The sequence below is a fragment of the Gastrolobium bilobum genome, unplaced genomic scaffold (assembly GCF_033153095.1).
Source record: "Gastrolobium bilobum isolate Gb01-03AN ecotype WA unplaced genomic scaffold, APGP_CSIRO_Gbil_v1 utg93657, whole genome shotgun sequence".
NCBI lineage: Eukaryota > Viridiplantae > Streptophyta > Magnoliopsida > Fabales > Fabaceae > Gastrolobium > Gastrolobium bilobum.
In genome coordinates this window covers 17,160-39,964 of record NW_026899696.1, presented here as the reverse complement: position 1 = coordinate 39,964, position 22,805 = coordinate 17,160, and the positions used below count along the sequence as shown (strand labels likewise).

Sequence of the window (22,805 nt, the reverse complement as noted above, 5' to 3'; positions counted from 1 at the left end):
AACAAAATTTTCCTTTTGAACTCTCTAGTCAAAGGAGTTGACTTAAATACAGAATGTGAAATTAAAATATTCCAAACCATTCACTGGTTATTGGTAGCATTACAGCTGTCAGTTTCCAAGCCCAATCTCTTCAGGAAAGATGCAGCATCTTCAAATCGGTGTGTTACGAAACTGTAATATTTGACTTATGCTGGCTCTGTAGATATGTAAACATACAACAATAAAATTAATCAATGAAGCATGAATAGACACTCAACTGCATGCACAGACACGATCTAACTTTACACGAGCAAAAAATTTCATTCAAGTTATTATAAAACAGTCAAAGAAGATATGATTTACTTCATACTCTACAAACCAGTGAAATGCACTTGTGTTAATATTTTACAAAACTTACTTCTCAAGTTTTATACAAACACTAGTGGCAGCACCGTACAGATCAAAGGTCATTTGTTCTCTTCCATCCTCTTTAAGAATTGTACATGCATCTGTATATAGCTGAATAACTTCTTCAGACATGGTATCTGTTAAGAGTATTAGTATTAATAGTGTAGAAGTCCCACATTGAGTGTGTCTCTTTGTATTCTTCAATTGGTTTGCTATATAATAGCACCAATGTTGTGTAGTTTAATACAACAAGGATTACTATCATTTCCTCTTGTATCTATGATATTCAACATGGTATCTAGAGCCTAACAAGAGGAATCTTAATCCGTTTAATTTAGTTCTATTTTTCCATAATTTCAATATGGTTATAAAGAGATATCACCCTCCTTGAGGGATTCCCGTTGCTATTTCTTTTTCGGGTTTTTCTTAGTATGCTCTGTGACTGCAGCTTAGACTGATCTGTCACATCAGAAAAGAATGATCTTTGGGAAGTTGTTGGGTTGACCACCGTTGTCGTTGACCGACCACCGTTGACCGCGTTGTCCATCGTTGATAGCCGTCTCCGGCGAATTTTCCTGTGACTTTTCCGATGACTTTCCGGCGACTTTTTCGGCGATCCACCACCGTCTCCGACAACTTTTCCGACGACACACCGCCGTCTCCGGCGACTTTTTCGATTCCCCGAAGCTTTGTTTTTCTTTAATCTTCTTTCTTCCCAAGATGGAGTATTTATACTATTCATCATCCATCTTGAGGGGGAGCACTGTCCAAGTTGCTGATGTTATCTCCGCTGATGTTAATTTCGACACCGAAGTTCCTCGTGAGGGGGAGCACTGTCCATGTTGCTGATGGTCATTCCAGCACAATTGTCTTTGCCGATGATAATTTCGGCACTGTTTAGAAGTTCCTCTTGAAGGGGAGCACTGTACATGTTACTGATGGTCATTCCAGCACAATTGTCTTTGCCGATGATAATTTCGGCACTGTTTAGAAGTTCCTCTTGAGGGGGAGCACAGTCCATGTTGCTGATGGTCATTCCAGCATAATTGTCTTTGCCGATGATAATTCCGGCACTGTTTAGAAGTTCCTCTTGAGGGGGAGCACCGTCCATGTTGCTGAAGGTCATTCCAGCACAATTGTCTTTGCCGATGATCATTCCGGAATCTTCCATGTTGATGTTCATTTTGACGCCATTTTTAGCACATTGTTGATTTTTGGTTTCTCATTTAGGAGATTTATTTTGATGTTATGTTACTTGGTCCTTCTTGTAATAAGCTTGTAGCATAGTCAAGGGGATACCACGGCTGCTCACCAACTGTTAAATGAAATGTCTGAGAGGGATCTCGATGCTGATGGCCTGGTCAGCTCAGTTGTCTTTGCCGATGATAATTCCGGCACCATCCATGCTCTGATGTCCATTCCAGCACTGTCTCTTTATCAGCTCTTCAGTCTGATGGTCATTCCAGTTGATTTGTTGTACTTAGTCATTTCATTTCGTTGATGTAGCATTGTTGTTTTTGGTTCCTAATGGGAGTATTATTTATGTATTAAGCTTGTAGCATATGATCTATATGCTACAGTTTGAGGGGGAGTGTTAAGAGTATTAGTGTTAATAGTGTAGAAGTCCCACATTGAGTGTGTCTCTTTGTATTCTTCAATTGGTTTGCTATATAATAGCACCAATGTTGTGTAGTTTAATACAACAAGGATTACTATCATTTCCTCTTGTATCTATGATATTCAACATGGTATCTAGAGCCTAACAAGAGAAATCTTAATCCGTTTAATTTAGTTCTATTTTTCCATAATTTCAATATGATTATAGAGAGATATCACCCTCCTTGAGAGATTCCTGTTGCTATTTCTTTCTCGGATTTTTCTTAGTATGCTCTGTGACTGCAGCTTAGACTGATCTGTCACATCAGAAAAGAATGATCTTTGGGAAGTTGTTGGGTTGACCACCGTTGTCGTTGACCGACCACCGTTGACCGCGTTGTCCACCGTTGATAGCCGTCTCCGGCGACTTTTCCAGTGACTTTTCCGATGACTTTCCGGCGACTTTTTCGACGATCCACCACCGTCACCGACGAATTTTCCGACGACCCACCGCTGTCTCCGGCGACTTTTCCGATTCCGCGAAGCTTTGTTTTTCTTTAATCTTATTTCTTCCCAAGATGGAGTATTTATACTATTCATCATCCATCTTGAGGGGGAGCACTGTCCGAGTTGCTGATGTTTTCTCTGCTGATGTTAATTCTGACACCGAAGTTCCTCTTGAGGGGGAGCACTGTCCATGTTGCTGATGGTCATTCCAGCACAATTGTCTTTGCCGATGATAATTCCGGCACTGTTTAGAAGTTCCTCTTAAGGGGGAGCACTGTCCATGTTGTTGATGGTCATTCCAACACAATTGTCTTTGCCGATGATAATTTCGGCACTGTTTAGAAGTTCCTATTGTGGGGGAGCACTGTCCATGTTGCTGATGGTCATTCCAGCACAATTGTCTTTGCCGATGATAATTTCGGCACTGTTTAGAAGTCCCTCTTGAGGGGGAGCACTGTCCATGTTGCTGATGGTCATTCCAGCACGATTGTCTTTGCCGATGATAATTGCGGCACTGTTTAGAAGTTCTTCTTGAGGGGGAGCACCGTCCATGTTGTTGATGGTCATTCCAGCACAATTGTCTTTGCCGATGATAATTGCGGCACTGTTTAGAAGTTCCTCTTGTGGTGGAGCACTGTCCATGTTGCTGATGGTCATTCCAGCACAATTGTCTTTGCTGATGATAATTCCGGCACTGTTTAGAAGTTCCTCTTGAGGGGGAGCACTGTCCATGTTGCTGATGGTCATTCCAGCACAATTGTCTTTGCCGATGATAATTGCGGCACTGTTTAGAAGTTCTTCTTGAGGGGGAGCACCGTCCATGTTGCTGATGGTCATTCCAGCACAATTGTCTTTGCCGATGATCATTCCGGCATCTTCCATGTTGATGTTCATTTCGACGCCATTTTTAGCACATTGTTGATTTTTGGTTTCTCATTTAGGAGATTTATTTTGATTTTATGTTACTTGGTCTTTCTTGTAATAAGCTTGTAGCATAGTCAAGGGGAAACCACGGCTGCTCACCAACTGTTAAATGAAATGTCTGAGAGGGATCTTGTAACAGCCCCAAACCCTGTAGCATGATATTGTCCGCTTTGCCCTCGGGCTCACAGTTTTGTTTCTTGGGACACCCCACAAAAGGCCTCACACTAGAAGAGGTATCCACACCCTTATAAGGCATGCTTCGTTCCCCTTTCCAACCGATGTGGGACATTACATCCTCCCTCACTGGGAATACAGCGTCCCCGCTGTACACACCGGTCCAGGGCCAGGCTCTGATACCAAATGTAACAGCCCCAAACCCTGTAGCATGATATTGTCCACTTTGCCCTCGTTGGGACACCCCACAAAAGGCCGCACACTCGATGTAATGTCCCACATCGGTTGGAGAGGGGAACGAAACATGCCTTATAAGGGTGTGGATACCTCTTCTAGTGTGAGGCCTTTTGTGGGGTGTCCCAAGAAACAAAATCGTGAGCCCGAGGGCAAAGCGGACAATATCATGCTACAGGGTTTGGGGCTGTTACATTTGGTATCAGAGCCGGGCCCTGGACCGGTGTGTACAGCGGGGACGCTGTATTCCCAGTGGGGGAGGATGTAATGTCCCACATCGGTTGGAGAGGGGAACGAAGCATGCCTTATAAGGGTGTGGATACCTCTTCAAGTGTGAGGCCTTTTGTGGGGTGTCCCAAGAAACAAAACCGTGAGCCCGAGGGCAAAACGGACAATATCATGCTACAGGGTTTGGGGTTGTTACAGATCTTGATGCTGATGTCCTGGTCAGCTCAGTTGTCTTTGCCGATGATAATTCTGGCACCATCCATGCTCTGATGTCCATTCCAGCACTGTTTCTTTATCAGCTCTTCAGACTGATGGTCATTCCAGTTGATTTGTTGTACTTAGTCATTTCATTTCGTTGATGTAGCATTGTTGTTTTTGGTTCCTAATGAGAGTATTATTTATGTATTAAGCTTGTAGCATATGATTTATATGCTACAGCTTGAGGGGGAGTGTTAAGAGTATTAGTGTTAATAGTGTAGAAGTCCCACATTGAGTGTGTCTCTTTGTATTCTTCAATTGGTTGCTATATAATAGCACCAATGTTGTGTAGTTTAATACAACAAGGATTACTATCATTTCCTCTTGTATCTATGATATTCAACAATATCTTCCAAAGCACTCCATAGGGGGAAGGTATTATAAACATATATATAGGGATAATAAGCAAGCGAACAATATTAACAAATTCCCAATAGAAATGAACTTGATGGGTAACAAATGAAACTTTGTTTAGTAAGTTGATGGGTAGAAATAAAGGTCAACAATCATCGCTTTCATCATCTCAATTAGAAGAGTGAGCTGAAGGGAAGAAGGCTCCAACATTGCAGGAACTATTTTTACATATTTTAATGAAAACCTAGAATTTCTGGATGCCTTATATTGTATTTGTTCCACCTTCACTACCTTGAGACATCAAATTGACAAAGGGGAATTCTTTAACAGTTGATAGGATTTTTTATAAACGTTACAAATTAAATGAAGTGGACCAAAGAGACACAGATGAAAAATTATGTTTCAAAGTGAAAACACTTACTGTGGAGAAGCCTCAACTGTCTATGCAGAGAACATCTCACTAAAACATGAATTCTCGAGAAATATGGGGCTGAGAAATCCAAATGAAAGTGTACATCCCTCTTCTTCACACAAGTATCCTTAGCAACTATAAAATCATGTGTATATTTTCACTCTACAGTTTACCACTTAAAATGACTTTTACATGTACTCAGCTTCCATCTTCAAAAGGATTCTCTTTCATAAATTCTTGCCAGATAAGATGGTTTTCAAAATCTTACTTCTTTTAAATTAGATTTGACATATGTATACTCACATTGGTAACCCACGTACGTATAAGGATTGTTAAATATTTTTTGAAAAAATTACATTCCCTAGAAAAAATTTCACATAGCTTTTTGAACCAAAATGCAATCCAAGAATATAGCAGAAGGGTGGTATTTTTGGATTCCGATGACATGGAAAAATTTCACACAGCTTTTTGGTAATGGTAATATTTTGGCCTACCAAATAGTTTCTTATTAACATTCTTGAAGAATTTATTTTTCAGCATATTCCTGGGAATTATATCATGATTCCCAGGTATAAAAAAAAATTTCCTCTACCAAATATTTCCTTAGTATCTAACCCAACTCGAGTTCAAACTTGAAAGTATATATCTTGTAGATTTTAAAATCAAATTATATCACTAAAACTATTTGTTTATACTTATAATATATTTTATATAACAAATTGAACTCCAATTAAACCTATCGATCTTGAACATCAAATTTTCAAGTTCAATTTGATTATATAATCAAGTGTTTAAAATATTTCAACAAGTTATTACTACCAATTCAAGCTGAACCTGCATCTATAGAGCTTTCAATTCCACAGCGTTCTCTAAAATCAGGAACTGGTTATGCTAAAAACCAATTCAATTTCTGGTCAACAAAGAGAAAAGCATCAATCCTAGAGACACTACAAGCATTTCTCGATTAGTTTAGGGAACCGTCAATCTTAAAAACAAACTGGATATTGGTAGCATTACACTTGTCATCTGCCAAACCATGCCCAAGGAAATAAAATTGTTGGGAAAAGTGTAAAAGACAGAGGAAATATTTTCTTTAAGGCTCAACATGATTCATTTCTCATTCAGACAATAATTCAAGTTACAAAATTTGTAACTCCACAAGAAATATATAAAGACAATTAACACCACTAAAAACACACATAATTCGTTTAGAAACATAGAAGACACATAACATTTAAACTAAAACACTAAAAACAGCTTTAGCATTTAAACTAAATTAAAATAGCACATTATCGTAATAAAAATGTTCAGATATAAAAATTTACATTCATGAAAATACTCGTGAATTCTGCAAATAATATCAGTTGAGCTTCCAAAAGCAGTTCTTACCTAAATGGTGGGCACAATTAATAATTAATTAGGTTTTATTGCGAATTAATAAATAATTAATAGGTTTGACCCAATAAATTCTAACCGTTAATTGACAGAAATCAACGATTCGGATCTAAAATGACACAAAGTTATATCCTTTAAAAGGACAAACATTTTTTCCCTTTATTTTTACTAGGGGTGTTCATCAACCGATCCAAACCGATTCAAACCGCGAAAACCGAACCGAAAAACCGATAACCGAATAAATCGAAAACCGAAAACCGAAAAATTGGAAACCGAAAGAAAATCGCAAAATTTAATTGGATTGGATCGGTTTTCGGATGGGTTGATGAAAATCGATCCAATCCAAACCGATCCAATATATTAATTATTCTCTACCTACTTGTCATTTCTCCAATCATAGCCCAAAAATTTCTAAACTCAAGACCCATTAACTCATCAACTAAACCAAAAAAAAACTTAGTCACGTCTCATCAACTATGGTATTGTTTACTGATATTTTTGTATTTCAATTTTTTTTTTTTACAAAGCCAATATATACAAAAGATGTTATTTGCACAATAATCATGAAACTTATTTTAGGATTTTTAAAAAACCGAAAACCGATCCAGTCCAAACCGAAAAAAATTGGATTGGATCGGATCGGATTTGAAAAAAAATCTAAACCGAATGGATGATTACATGATCAAACCGAAGGGATTGGATCGAATGAGTTTTGTTTCCAAAACCGATCCAATCCAGACCGCGAACACCCCTAATTTTTACCATGCCATGTAATTTCTGAGGAATCACCTAAGCAACTACCTTCAAGACTCCTGCCATATCTTTTTCCATTTAGTTAGTTTAACATCTTTGATGTCGATCATTATTGAAGAATTGCTTTCTTGGTTACACATCACTATAATCTTTTTGTTTAAAACTTATGTTGTTCTTTCCTGAATCTGCCATAAAGCCTTCTAGCTTACAATTCTAAATTTGCCAGAGCTATTCACAGCACCTAAACAATCACCGATATGGTCCTCTCATTATGTCATTGCTTGAAAATCATTGGAAGCCTTACATACTATGAACCTATAATTCATCTGATTTCCAGACCCTAACTATCGGGCATTAAATAATTCAATTAATCTTACATCCCATTTCAATTTGCCTATCACAGCTAAACCACATCTATACTACATCACATGCAACAAGTTGAACATCTGAATTGGTTGTAGGCATGAAATCAACAGAATGAAATAGGAATATTCAGTAGGATAATGCCATATATATATAGTGGAAAAAACAGATATACAGGGCCTTGCATTTATGGTTATTGTAGAGCAGATTTTAGGAACACAGTTACTCATTTAAGGGAATATTTAACTCTGTCCGTGTAGTATTACACTTTTCTAGATTCAACTATAATATTTGACTTATTCCGGCTGTGTCAGATATGTAAACATACAACAATAAAATAAATCAATGGAGAAGTATGAATAGACACACAACTGCATGCATGAATCAAATTTAGCGAAATATTTTTTTTGAGCCATATTATTTTCATTGATTTTACCTCTCCATTTTCGTGTTACTAATCTGGACCACCTGATATGAGATAAATCATATTGATAATTACCTATTTTGGCATTTCTAATTTCTGGAATCGTAGCCCCGATTAGGAAAGGGCCAGAGAAACTTTCTAGTTATGAATCGGATGAGCTGTCCCGTAATAAACCCAATTGTTGCTGATACTTTCTTCCCGGTCCCTTCTTCGATAGCCCATGCCGGATTAATAGTATTCTGGGCTGGGGCAATGAACCTATTTGAAGTGGCTCATTTCGTACCGTAGCGTCTACCAATTTCGCCATATCCCCTTTTACTTCATTTAAGTCAAAGAAGATAGGATTTACTTCATACTATAGTCACCATTGAAATGCATATTATCTTAATTTTATACAAAACTTACTTCTCAAGTTTTATATAAACACTAGTGGCAGCACGAAACAGATCAAAGGTCAATTGTTCTCTTCCATCCTCTTCAAGAATTGTACATGCATCTGTATATAGATGAATAGCTTCTTCAGACATGATATCATCCAAAGCACTACATAGATACCATTTACACCCTCAATCTATAGTCCTAGGTGGAGGTACCCTATGTTTCTTTCTAACCAGGTATCAGATCAAGGGTATATAAACCAATGGATTTCTTGATGCCATTTACTTGTGTGTTGTTACCATGACAAAACTTCTTGCCTTCATTGGCAAGGGTCTTGGTGGGTTAATTCTTAGGAAATCTTATTGGCTGGAACCATATACATGGGCTGTAAAGTTGGTCATGCATGCAGAACTTCTCAAGGAGCTTCAAGCTAACAACCAAATACAAATTAAATGAAGTGGACCAAAGAGACACACAAATGAAAAATTATGCTCTCAAAGTGAAAGCACTTACTGTGGATATGGGGCAGAGAAAATCGCACTAAAACATGAATTCTAAAGAAATATGGGGTAGAGCTGAGAAATCCAAATGAAGTGTACATCCCTCTTCCTCACACAAGTATCCATAACAACTATAAAATCTTGTGTATTTGCATTCTACAGTTTACCACTGAAAATGACTTATACATGTACTCGCTTCCATCTTCGAAAGGATTCTCTTTCATAAATTCTTGCCAGATAAAAAGGTTTTCAAAATCTTACTTCCTTTTAATTAGATTTGACATATGTACACTCATTTGCAGGAAATAAATTTGATGCAAGCAATCTTAACAAGACACATATACCAAGAGATTTTTAAGAGGGTTCTCCCACGAAGGAACAAACCAGGAATTGGAAGTAGTAGAAAAAGGAAGAAAAAAAAAATTTGGACCATTTCTCGATTTGTGCGTGTCATCCTTGCGCAGGGGCCATGCTAATCTTCTCTGTATCGTTCCAATTTTATCAGATGTCCCCGAAGGGACACTACCTCTCTGTGGCTCGAGCTATATATTCTGACAATATATCGCATTCTTTAGCAATGTGGGACTTCTTCTGACATCCAGTCCAGGTGCTGCAACCAAAACCATGTGGGATGTCCGGCGTACACGTTCAGCTCAAGTTCTTAGCTCTCAGTCCTTTTCACTTGGTTGCAGAGAACAAGAAACCCGCTCTAGAACGAGGGAATGAAAATCTGGTGTCCAGAGTTAGAGATATAAAATCATTTTGGGCTGGAGCAGATACTTAAGAGTTAAGCCCATTAGCGATGTACTTCATCATAAAATATTAGGACCTTATGTTTCATTTTCTGTTTGATGTTAATTTTCTTAAGCACTTCATATTCCGGAAGTTTAAATAGCCAAGGGTGGCATATTAGAAATAAAATTCTCAAAATTTCCTCTCTTCTTAATTTCTCAACTCACACTTCTCTTGTTACAGGCAAATAAGCAATTCTTAGCTCGCCCCACATGCTTGGTGATAAGGCACATTTTCCTGGTTATGACACGGATATGTGCTCTACATATTTGCATTGAATAATTGAGACCTATCAATTATGGGACCAATACTCTAAACTATTAGATTTTATCTAAAGTTTATTTATAACAATAAATTTAATCTGATCGTACAAAATCATTTTTATATAATCTGTTATATTATTTTTGGATCAATCTACTACTCTCAAGATATAAAAGAATTTCTCCTATATATTGCACACTTCTATTAGTTTGACTGATTGGAAAATATGAATATAAATGCAAAATCCAAAATTTATCAAAGATAATTTAAAAGTAGTTTCGCAAGTATATCACTTGATAGGGTAGATGCTGTCATAAATATTTTCATAAAACAAAAGGAAAGTAAGCAAATAATAGAAAAGGTGTTCCCAAGTGTAGGGCCAGTTGATAGGGCAGATACGAAAGTTTTGTCTGGAAGATGACATAAAAAATAAAAAATAAAAATGAGATCATGGATCAAAAGCTAAATTTTGTAGCTCGCAATTTTTGTGACCATTCTTTAGAGGCATTAATTTAGTTTTCCATGTAGCTAGATTTGGCAACCTCATCCAAATCTATAGCTTATATTATCCCCTCCAACTCAAAAAGTATTTTTATAATATACCTATAGCTATTATCTAACCACATCACTCGGAAAAGGAGATTCCTGCTACATAATCCAATAGTTCTTCACCATGATTTTCACTTGAGAGTTTTGAAACACCTCCAAAGGCTATTATTGCAACCAAGAAGACACTTGGTCTATCTGGCTGTTTCCCAAACTGTTCTCCCACTAGCCAGTATTCTTAGAGTTACAGAGGTAGTAAAATAATACTACTTTTGATTAATCATTTTAGGGAAATATTACTCTTATCTCACATAAGAGAATTCTTCTCTCATGCACTCACAAATTAAGAGTGGGGTCCACTCTCTATTTTTTCTCTCTCCTCTATTCTCTCTCCTCTCTCCTCTAAGTTGTGAGTGCATAAGAGAAAAATTCTCTCATGTGACATAAAAATAATATTCCCCATCATTTTATAACCTGGCAAATAGTAACCAAGCTTCATGCACTCCCAATTTTGATGTGCAAGAGTATCATATCTACTGAACTTAATGCATTTGTGCAATTATTTTTAACATGCGGATGAAAAAAGTCACATCATTTAAAATAAATATATGATGTTATATTTTTTAATCCACGTGTCATAAAATAATTAGATAAATACACTGAATCTTCTATGCATTTTGATGTAATCAAATTTAATTTGTAAATAGATACATAATGACCACATACTAGTACAATTCCAGCTTGAGTTCAAACTTGCAACTGAGTATTTTTTAAAACAAAATCAAATAATGTAACTAAAACTATAATTATATTCTTATAAAATATTATATATAACTAACTGAACTAAAATGAAACATATGGATCTTGAACACCAAAAATTCAAGCTCGGTTTGATTATATAATCAAGTCTTTTAAAATATTTGAACAAGGTATTATTACCACACTTAAAATTCGAGCCGAACCCAGCATTTATTACCAACAGATTATTACCATATATACAAGAATTTCAAAAAAGAGACAATTAATCAGTGCCAAAAAGAATGGAGATGGAGGAAAATTTAGAGAGAGAAAAAAATAGAAAAAAGGCATACCAGAACAGAAAAGAATTATTACATTGTAACTTGGGGTCCTGGAATTTTCTAAACACATTATTTGTTCAATATTACAAAGAAAGAAAGAAAGAACGAACCAAAATAGTACTCCAAACTCCAGAGACCAAATATTTTCATTGCTATTGGTATGTATATATACAAAATGTGCGTATATATGCATATTAACGGAACTTACCAAAGATCTGCCTCAACACATTAAAGGCAAAGATACAAAGCATAGCTTTTGTAGAACACCAACAGAAAACACTGCAATACTCATCCCACGATAAAGAACTCTCAGCAGTTCCAAAGATGATATCTTTAACAATGAAAAATATAAACAGCGGGAAGAAATCCAACATGAACTCAATATTGCAGTTCCCATTTGAGGTGTTCCACCCGATGGTGTCTCCGACGGGCATGAACGGCGGCGACGGGGAGGGAGGAGGCGGGATGAGGGGGTCTCCGGAGACGGAGGAGTAATCGAGGACGGCTTTGACGCCGTGGACGGCGACGGAGGCGGTGGAGTAGAGGTCAGGGTGGGTGAGTGGTGTGGCGTTGAGGGAGAAGTTTGTGATTGAGTTGTCGGTGACGGAGAGTGATTTTCCGGGGAGGAGGGTTGGGAGGTGGCTGTTGAGAGGTAAGAGGAGGAGGTCGGAGAATGTGAGACGCTGTGGGACGACGTGGTATGGGAAGAGGAATGGGTTGACGAGTGGTTGGTCGAGTACTGTGTTGTCTTGTGGAATGAAGAGTGTCGCACTTACTGGTAATACTGTTGGGTTTGCTGTTGTTAAGATGCTTACCCAGCTGCTGAAGTCCCCTGCTCCTATCAGGGCGTCGATTATGTTGTTCAGTTGCTGTGTTGCCGGTGGCAATGGTGGTGGTGATGAGGGTGAAACCGGTGCTGAGTTGGTGGCGGCGGTGTTGGTTGTCAGCATTGTGAGCAAGACGAGAAGGAGGAAAAGGGAATGGTTGATTTCCATAGCTGAGAAAAAAGAGAGAGAGAGAGAGGTTCTTGTTTGAGTTCTTGAGTAGTGTTTCTTACTATAGAAAGAAAGAGAGAGTCATGCATGTGAACGGATGTGAAATAGAGGTGGGAGTTTCTTGGGTTTTTATTGTTTGTGTGGTTTGAGTTCAGAACTTGGATAGAATAAATGAAATAAAGGGTTGGTTTTCTTGATCTGTCTCTCTTTCCCGCCATGCATGTGATTGTGAACGGAGTCATGTTATCATCTGAAATTGGAACGCCTAGTTTGAGGAAACAGAACAGATTCACGTACAAGTGTGGGTGTGCTAATGGGGATGAAACTTTTATACCATGTCATGTTGAAACTTGAAACAGATTATTTAAAGTCACAGAGGTAATAATATAATACCACTGTTAATTAATCATTTTACAACCTAGCATTATAGTAACCAAGCTTCTTGCATGGCGGCATTGATGTTTAAATTGATACATAATTACCACATTTCTTTTTTTTTTTGAAAAAACTAATTACCACATTTCTTGTACAGTTAGTATATGCCCAGCTTGAATTCAAACTCTCAGCTATATATTTCTTTTAAGAAAATCAAATTATGTACTTAAAACTAGGCAATAATGTTTCTTATATTGTAAATAAATTTTATGTTTTACAAATGTGCGATGCTCATGTTTTTTTTTCTCTTTCTTCTCCTCAGATAATCCCACATAGTCTCATACACACTTTTATATTATGTAGAAGATAAAATTATTTTCTATAACACGATAAATATTAAACCCCTCAAACTAATATGTTATATTTACAAAAGCTTACACATAATTAATTGAAGTCAAATTAAAGCTATTGATGCTTTTAAAATATTTGAACAAGGTATTCCACACTTCAAATTCGAGCTGAACCCTACATTTATCGAGCCTTCCCTAATAACCGGTAGAAATTGTGAATTCTATAATAAATTACTTCAATTGCGCCAATTATTTAATTATCACCAAATAAAGAAGGCTTTTCCACAAGTGGTCGACAGACTTAACATCCAAGTAACACATCTCATTCGGATCAATGAATAATAGCGCTCCTCTCCTTGCCTGCATTCCACACGTATCTACCGAACAAAAGAACAAACTGTTTTATACAAAAACCGATATATACTGATCATCAATTCAATTCAATCATCAAATTGTAATGGGTCCTTCATCAATCCTATAAATAGGCACAGATAGATAAACTTCATTAGAGGTTAAGTCAGGTCGTTTTCGTCCAATGGCTGCTCTTCATCTTCTGCAGTGTCAGCCTTGAACACACTCACATCGCCTGTGGGAAGTTTCCTTGCAAGCCTAATGATCTGCAAACAATTTAATCCAAAGTGTCATACAAATTTGAGTCCACATAAATAAACCCATCAATAAAAGTAACAGTATCAGTAATTACTGCTTGAAGATTGTGTATGTTGTATAAAATTTGACAAGCAGTCGAAATTAAGGTTTCCTTGAAATGGTGATGTCCAATGAAGATTCCCACTGAACTGACAATTTATGTGAACCAGTAAAATATGCAATGCTGAGTTTTAAGTCATCATACAGTAGTTTCCAGACGCATTATGGTCCTTGGACTTTAGGAGGACAAAGAGTGAATACGGTATCAAAGTTGAGGGTATACACTGAATTGAGGTGACTCAAGTTGGATGTCAAGAATTGAGGCAGCTTAGAAGAAAGGCAGGATTGTTTTATTCCTCAGAATTGCTATGGTAAATATAAAAAACTGTGTAGGCACACAAGGGACTATCAGAATAGCCATCAGAACAAAAAACTGTGGAGGCACACACAGCAATATGATCAACAAATCAATGTAGCAACTAACCGTAATGACTGAAGGGGGAAAAAAAAAATTGGGTTATAACTCAGATCTATTTAATTCATGGACTCAATAAGAGGAATACTGATACCGTGACAAGAAGCCCAGAAGTTTCTAAAGCTACATTGTATTGATTACGTTTGCTTGCCTCTCATCTCAAAATAAACCTACATATAAACTAAATCACTCACCACATGGTCCAGATGTGAAATAGTGCCCGACTGAGCAATGCGTTTAATTTCTTCAATGTCTCCATCTGTGTAGGCAGCAAGAAGCTTGCTAGCACAACGATTCTGGTCACTGCTGACAAAAGCATCAATCCTAGAGCACCACAAGAATTTATCCATCAGTTTGAATAATTAAATGGAGCATATGACAAATTACAGAGAACAGTCAATCTTAAAAACAACAGAAATTTTACCCATAGGATTTACGCTATGAATATAATGTTTTTGGAGCAAAAGAAAATTGGAGTGGGAAATCAAAGAAGTAAAGCCAAGGATCTTGTACAATAACAACAACAATAATGATAATAAGTTCAGTTCACACAGAAGTGCTATAATGATCGATATACCACAAGTCGGTTGTGCTTGCAGTACATGGAGGCATAAAAAAGGGGAGGCAAAACTTACTGAGAGCAGTCATTATAGCACTTCTCTGCTTGCTTGAAGTCATGAGCGTAAAGGTAGACAATAATCGCACTAAGATATGCCTGCATTTATGACAAGGTATGTGAGAGAAATTTTAGCACATGAATATCAAACGTATGGAAACATTCCTCCACTTTCAGTATAAGAAAAACAATGATGAAGCAACTGTACACTAATTGAAAAAAAGTCAACCGTTTGGGAACTCAATTTAGTTACTTATCAATCTGATAAAGATTCAACAAAATTTTATGTTGGCTGTCTACTGCCTAACATAACCCTTCTCTTTTATCCAGACTTGGGAATGGCCATGTAAAATTTTGCAACAAAGCACAACATAGGCAGAGTTTCAAATTAAATACTTCTGAGTTAAAAAAAATTCAGATATCAAAATTGACGAATTTGATTTTTATTGAGTATGACCGTAAAATAATGCTCTCTCAGCCATCTACGTATTTCCATATAATTAAAAGAAAAGATCAAAGTTAAAATCAATCCATTTCAGACAAGTTCAAGTAAAGAAAATGCTGTACTTTTTTTTTTCTTTAGAGAATGTAAATAAAATACTTCTGAGTTAAAAAAAAATTCAAATATCACAGGAGTACACTGCCAGCTGCTCTGATACCAGATATTTGGGAAATTCACCACACAATGCAGTTCTGGAGGGCTTTAGAATATTAACAGAATCCTAATCACAAATTTATTTTGTGGTAGAGCATAATTGCGTAAGGCCTATGGTGCACCTTAGCCATGGAGTCTATTTGTGAAAAGGATGAATTGGAGAGGTGAAAAAAAAAACACGCACGCAAACATGCTATACAACTAATATTAGAAGCTTCAGCCCCTAATAGTCCAAAACCAATTTGCTTTTATATTTTAAAATGTGATATTATTTGAGCTTGGAATTAACTTACTACATAAGTACATTGTTAAGGTTATACTTATTTTAGTATCATATTTGTTGAAAAACTAGGGTTTTAGGGAGAGAGAATGGGAAACAGAAGAAATGTGAGACAGAGAGAAAACACATTTCAATTATTACTCATAATGGTTCAATACGCAAATTGACCCTATAGCTCTATTTTTTAAATTACTATGACTACATAAAGACACTTACAGTTTATCTTGGGTGCGCTACTAGTAATAATTACTTAAAAGTTTCCTAAATACTTTATACTATATTTTTTTGGATAAAAAGAGAAATTATCATAAAGAAACTGAAATACAAGAATGATATGATACCCTCCAAAAGAAAAAAAAAGCCGAAAGAAAGCAAAACAAAAAACCCCACAAGCTAAATACTATACTATTATCCTTCATAATCTTAATTACATCAATCTACCACCATATATTTTTTGAAATACCATTCAACAAACCAGTTCAAAGCTTTCTTAATTCTTTTGGCAGAAAATACATTGCTCGAAACCTCCAACAATGATCAAACCCATATCAATTTAAAAGCTTAAAAGATAATACCCCTATTCTCCACTTTTTCTATAGATGTAAGTTTCAGTTGTCACAGTCATAATTGGTGGCCCTATGAATGCTAATATAGTTTACCAAACAAGTAAAAGCATAATAAAGCTAATACTCTAATTTAACACACCAAACATACAGATGTCCCAGTTTTGCTACTTATCGTCATGCTTAAAAATTACAAGAATATTTGTTCAGAAGGCAGACCTAAAAAACAACTTTTTTCTGTTTCAAGTCTCTAGCTCGAGCAGATAACTTTAATACAGAATGTGAAATTAAAATATTCCAAACCTTGCACTGGCTATTGGTAGCATTACAATTGTCAGCTGCCAAGCCCAATCTCAACAGGAAAGATGCAGCATCTGTATACCTGTATGTTATGAAACCATGCCCAAGGAAATAAGCAAGTCAACATACAAAAAATGAAATGTTCAGATATCAAAATTTACAATTATGAAAATAAATGTGTAAGTACATTTTATTTTTGAGCTTCCAAAAGAAGCAGTTCTTGCTAAATGATTGGCAGAGTTTTATTTTTTATAAAAGAAGAATTCATTAAGACAAGATTATCACAAAAAGTTAGGAGGACTAGACATCCTCCTGAAAAAAGGAAAAACAAGAAAAAGAAAACCTAAAAGAAATAAAGTTTCCCAATCTCTCATCTTATCTGTACAGGAAACTCCCCTAAAAAGACCATGAGCTTTACACCAAGTGAAAGCAAAATGTCTAATCTTATCCTATTCAAATAAATTTCCTTAAAAGATGCATGAATTATGCTCCAGCCAAATGAACCAAAGTGTTGCATAAATAGCACATTGCCACAAGATTATTTAATTATTTTGCCATCCTATTTCAATTTGGCTAAAACAGCTAAACCACATCTATACTACGTGACATGCAACAAGTTGAACATCTGAATAGGTTGTAGGCACGAAATTAACAGAATTAAATAAGAATATTCAGCAGGATAATGCCATAAATGCATATGGTGGAAAAAACAGATATACAGGGCCTTGCATTTATGGTTCTTGTAGAATAGATTCCAGGGATAAAGCTATTCATTTAAGGAAATATTCAATATGGTTCTTGCATTTATGCTGTGGCTGTGTCAGATATGTAAACATACAACAAGAAAATAAATCAAAGGAGAAGTATGAATAAACATGCATGCACAGACACAATCTAATTACATTAAACGAGTTCATATTCTAAACATCATTGAAATGTACATTGTCTTAATTTGTTACAAGACTTACTTCTCAAGTTTTACATAAACACTAGTGGCAGCACGATACAGATCAAAGGCCATTTGTTCTCTTCCATCCTCTTCAAGAATTGTACATGCATCTGTATATAGCTGAATAGCTTCTTCAGACATGGTATCTTCCAAAGCACTACATAGGGAGAAAGGTATGATAATAACTGAGAGATATATTATTAAATTCCCAATTGACACTTGACAGTAACACAGTCTGATACATCCATCCAGATGCAATATATACATTGATTATTGTTTGTTACATACAGCATCTGCAGCACTACATTGTGAACGAACGACATTAAAATAAGAGGGCCATCCATCACCATGTATTACATTTAACACACTTATATGGATGACTTCTAATTATTTACAGTTTGAGCTACCATATACTAGCTTATTGGAGCTTACACATTATGAGTTTCAATAGATGTTAATGGTAGTTGGTTACTTCAATATTTAATAATAATATAATAATAAATTAAATAACAACAACAACAACAACAACAACATGGAATTCAGCTTCAAAGCAAGAGGGTAAAAAAACTGATTACCGAGCTCCCTTTGCAAGAGCATCTGATGCAGGTTGTGGTCTCCCACACTCCATGTACAATTCAGATGCCTTTCGATAGAAGTCCCCAACTTCCCTCCATTGGCTTAGATCCTTTGCCAGAGCAGCAGCAGATTCCATGTGCTTAGCAGCATCCCAAGGTCTGATTTACTTGTTAAGGTAAGACAAAGAGAGACAGTTTAAGGTAGTGAATCTAATAACAGGGCAGAGTACCATGATCATTTTTTTCCCTAAATGGAAGACGATGAAGGAAACTATGTAATCAAATCATATAAGGATACGAAGATAGCATCTCTTGTCCTTTTGAAGCTTTCTCATATGCTGTTTTGGCATTCTCATAGTCCTTGGCAGCTCTAAACGCAATAGCTACAGAAGAATAAGAGTTTAGCAGATTTACCAACATGCCTTTTTTTTTCTCTCCAAAATTTCATTTTAGCACTAAATGACTTGCACAAAAAATCAAATTTCTAGAAATGCTTGATCAATTTACCAGCCTGCTCATAAAGACCAGTGGCAGTTCTCCAATCTGCCTTCCACCTCGTGAGACTCAGTCTTGTTCTGAGGTGAATACGAAATAAAAGTCAAACGAAACAGAAACAACACAACTAATATGCACTAGTAGTATCAAAGGGCTTAACCACGGTTTAATCATATTGATAATAAGAAGAACACCCTAACTCACTCATACAACTTTATATGGAAAAAAAAAAGATATCAAAGTATATAGTCCTCAAGTACTTGTAATTGGTTATTATCACACATGAAGCTAAATTCTTGATCAATACCAATTCAATGACCAGTATCATACCAACAGTAGTTGGATCAAATCAATAGGAGAAATCAGCCTAAGAAACAAAATTGCACGTCGCATCGATGCATCAAAATGAACAATACCATTTGATTTGAAGAGTAGAATCTCAGATTGTGGCATTTGATTACATCAGAGAACGCAAAACGAAAATTTGAAGTGCATAAATATAAGTATGAATGAGAGAGAGAGAGAGAGAGAGAGAAGATGAACACACAGATCATCAGCTTTTCTCATCAACTTGTTGGGATCAGAGGTCGTCATGGTTGGGTGCGTCTTCTCGAGTTCTTTCCGATTCTTTCTAAAGTTACTGCTCTGTCCCTGCTCGCCTCCAATCCATATAAGCAATAAGCCCATCTGGGTCCAATAATAACCACCACGTGGGCCCACAGCTTCATTTTATTCTCGAAATAAATAAAATAGATAAATTGCAATTACTTGCGTTAGCTTAAATCATTGGATCCAATTGCAAATAGGGATAAAAGTTTATCCGGTTGAAATTTTTTATCTTCAGTTCTACATCGAATATCGTGCTCACTTTTGATTTTTTTTTTTTAAATGTTGGGTGTCACTTTTTTTTTTTTTTTGGAAAATATTCCATCGGTTCATCGCTTCGCGATTAGTCCGATTCGGGGCGGGTCCAGGATTAAGGCTTTAAACCCCTCCCAAAGGTGGTATGGGGAGGTTCGAACACATGCCCTCACCCCCACCTGCTCAGCTCCCATGCGCCAACTGAGCTACCACCATTTGGTTGGGTATCACTTTTTTTTTTCCCAACAAGTGATAAAATTTTTCTCATCCAACAGAAAAAAAGTATTATCCTTGCAAATATATATGTAATCTAAGGGTTGTTTGGTATGAAGAATCTGATAAAAATATTGGGAAAGTGGAGAAGGTAAAATATATTAGCTGTGTTTGGTATGCCTTCAAGAAACAAATACCAGTATATTATTGTTCGTGTGCATTTGGTTTTGAACTAGACAGGGAAAAAAAAATAGTTATTTGAAATATGGAATTTTTTAGTCCAACTAATAGAGAAATGTTATTTACGATTTGTGGACAAAAATGCCCTGAAAATGGGGTATCAAGTACAACTTGAATGGAGTGCTGTGTACTGGAGTGCTAAAACAAATTAACATAATGGGTAATTTCGTAATTTTATTACACATTTCCATCAATATTTCATCATCAACCAAACATAACATCAGCATAAATAATCTAACTTTCCCAGCAAATTTTTTGCCTACCAAACATTTTTTTGTAACTTATCCGGGCAAAAACATTTCACATCATATTTCGAGAATTTTTTTTCCTCAATAATAAAAATTTCTCTCGTACCAAACACCTCCTAAATGGAAAATATTAGTGTCATATTATAGAAGATTAATATCTCATGTCATAGATATAAAGTATGTGGGATTTATTTTTTAAATAAATAAATATGCCCCACATATTTTGTGTCTATATATAACATAAAATACTAGTCTCCTACAACATGATATTAGTATTTCTCCAACTGAATTTGCTTTTGCGATAATTTAACTTAACCAAAACTATCATTCTAAATTTTTATTCAACATTGATGACACTTTTTTTTTTGTTGGTAAAAGGAAAGGGCTAAAAGCCCCAAACAACAAACAACTAGTTCAGAGTAACTCTCCGAAAATTACAAGCCAACGAAAAATCAGCCAAATACAATGGCACTATCCCAGGAGGAGGAGAATCAAAAACAGTAAAGTTATCACTCAAATGATGCTCCAAAGGATATTTAGACAACCAGTCCGCACATTCATTACTTTCTCTAAACACATGAACCAGATGCACCTCCCACTCTTTCTGTAACCATGCTTGAATGTGAGTCACCAAACGAGACTCTCGAGCTGCTCCTCCAATTTTAGAGAGCAAAGTGATCACTGAACTAGCATCACTTTCTAAAACACATCGACGTCATCCTCCATTCCAAGCCAATTCAAGACCTTTAAGTACACCCTAAAGTTCAACAACAAAGGCGGAGCACTTACCAATGTGATAGGAAAAGCCTTGAATCCACCTACTAGTCTCATCCCTCAAAAGACCACCATAAGCCGCATCTCCAGCATTTAATTTGGATGCCCCATCGGTGTTAATCTTAATCCAACCAGAATTAGGGGGCTGCCACACAACAGGAATATGAACCTGCCTCCGACCAGACCTCCCTAACACACACTGATTGTTAGCCGAGATGACCTCTTACACCGTCCTAATAATAGTTTGACTTTTGTATGCCAAAAAATTATCCTCCTTACCATGGGCCACTTCATTCCTCCATCTCCAAGCACAAGCCACTGTAATCGCGAACCAGCTGGGCCAATGTTCATTAAGCTTCATGACAACATCATTCTTCAAGTTCAGGAGCAACCACGAACTTAAATCTGCATTAAAAAACAGGGTTAATGAGCTCCATCCACACCTACTTTATTTTATTGCAATCACGAGCCATATGTAGAATGGTCTCGTCATGAAGCTGACACAGAGGGCAGGTTGGAGGAGCCATGTTTCTTCTAGCTACCAAATCTCTAGTAGGCAATCGGACATGAGCAATCTTCCATAACAGGACACAAATCCGATTAGGAATAGGCAGTCTCCAAATCAACGACCAAACACCTTGCACATTCTCTTCCTCATCATCATCATTAAGGAGAGCATTATACAGATTTTTTTACCACAATCTCACTAGAGCCTTTAATATTCCACCTGAATCTATCCACACCTCCATCTTCTTGAGGTGGAAGAATGCTTCTAATAGTTTGAATGATACTAACCGGAAGGATATTTGAGAGAGCTCCACAGTTCCAAATTCCCTCATCAGTAACATATTCATTAACTGTCTTCTCCCTTACTGAATCCGAGAGAGGAAGGAGAGCTTTGCTAGCTAAATTGCTATCATGATCCACCCATCTATCCGTCCAGAACTTGATTGTTGAACCATCACCTATATCCCAAATCAGTCTAGGATTTAATTTGTGCCAAACCTCACACATGGCTCTCCAAAGCAAAGAATTACCAGTTCTCCAATTGAAAACAACCTGCCCATTGACCACATTCACATATTTGGCCTTCAACACCTTAACCCATAAACTATCACGGTTATTAAGAAAATTCCAGATAATTTTCCTAATAAATGCTTCATTCATCACTTTGAGTTTCTTAATACCCAGCCCTCCTTTATTTTTTGGACGAGTGATAGCCTCCCAACCAACAAGATGCATGTGTTTTTTATCAACTGAATCACCTCAAATGAAAGCCCTTTGAAGTTTCTCCAAATCATTACAGATATTCTTCGGTACCAAACTATACTGCATATGATAGTAAGGTAAAGTAGAAAGAACAGATTGAGAGAGAACAATTCTACCTGCTTGGGAGAGGGATTTAGCTTGCCAGCTATTTAATCTTCCTCTAGCTCTTTCTACTACACTAGCAAATGAAGACTTAGTGACCCCACCATGTTGAATCAAAGCTCCAAGATACTTGCCAATATTTGTCATTCGCTTAAATCCACTAATCTGAAGAATTTTATCAGCAGTTTCACTAGGAGTGTTCCGGGAAAAAAATATACTGATCTTTTGTTCACTAATTTTCTGACCAGAAATTTCAG

At 36.5% G+C, this 22,805-nt stretch overlaps 1 protein-coding gene and 1 non-coding gene across 2 annotated transcripts; both read right to left on the bottom strand.

Annotated features, from left to right (window-relative positions):
* Positions 1-9,305: 9,305 nt before the first annotated feature.
* Positions 9,306-9,408, bottom strand: LOC133292676 (U6 spliceosomal RNA). The gene has a single exon (XR_009748957.1). It is a non-coding gene; the product is annotated as a U6 spliceosomal RNA (small nuclear RNA).
* Positions 9,409-13,532: 4,124 nt separating this feature from the next.
* LOC133292673 (gamma-soluble NSF attachment protein) lies at positions 13,533-19,497 on the bottom strand. Its single transcript, XM_061491118.1, has 9 exons — positions 19,389-19,497; positions 18,854-18,921; positions 18,645-18,729; positions 18,347-18,505; positions 17,791-17,928; positions 16,826-16,904; positions 15,044-15,123; positions 14,603-14,732; positions 13,533-13,902 (listed from the first exon to the last, which is right to left on the bottom strand). Exons 1-9 carry the CDS (start codon positions 19,433-19,435, stop codon positions 13,798-13,800), a joined length of 891 nt encoding a protein of 296 aa, XP_061347102.1. The 5' UTR covers positions 19,436-19,497; the 3' UTR covers positions 13,533-13,797.
* Between the last annotated feature and the right edge of the window lie 3,308 nt (positions 19,498-22,805).

What these genes read in the sequence shown, in the direction of transcription:
- LOC133292673 (XM_061491118.1), bottom strand. Translation starts at nt 19,435, where the DNA reads ATGACGACCTCTGATCCCAACAAGTTGATGAGAAAAGCTGATGATCT. An exon ending in GCTCTTGCAAAGGGAGCTCG is followed by an intron (nt 17,929 to 18,346) that starts GTAATCAGTTTT and finishes CTCCCTATGTAG; the next exon opens with TGCTTTGGAAGATACCATGT. An exon ending in TGCTATAATGACTGCTCTCA is followed by an intron (nt 14,733 to 15,043) that starts GTAAGTTTTGCC and finishes GTGGTGCTCTAG; the next exon opens with GATTGATGCTTTTGTCAGCA.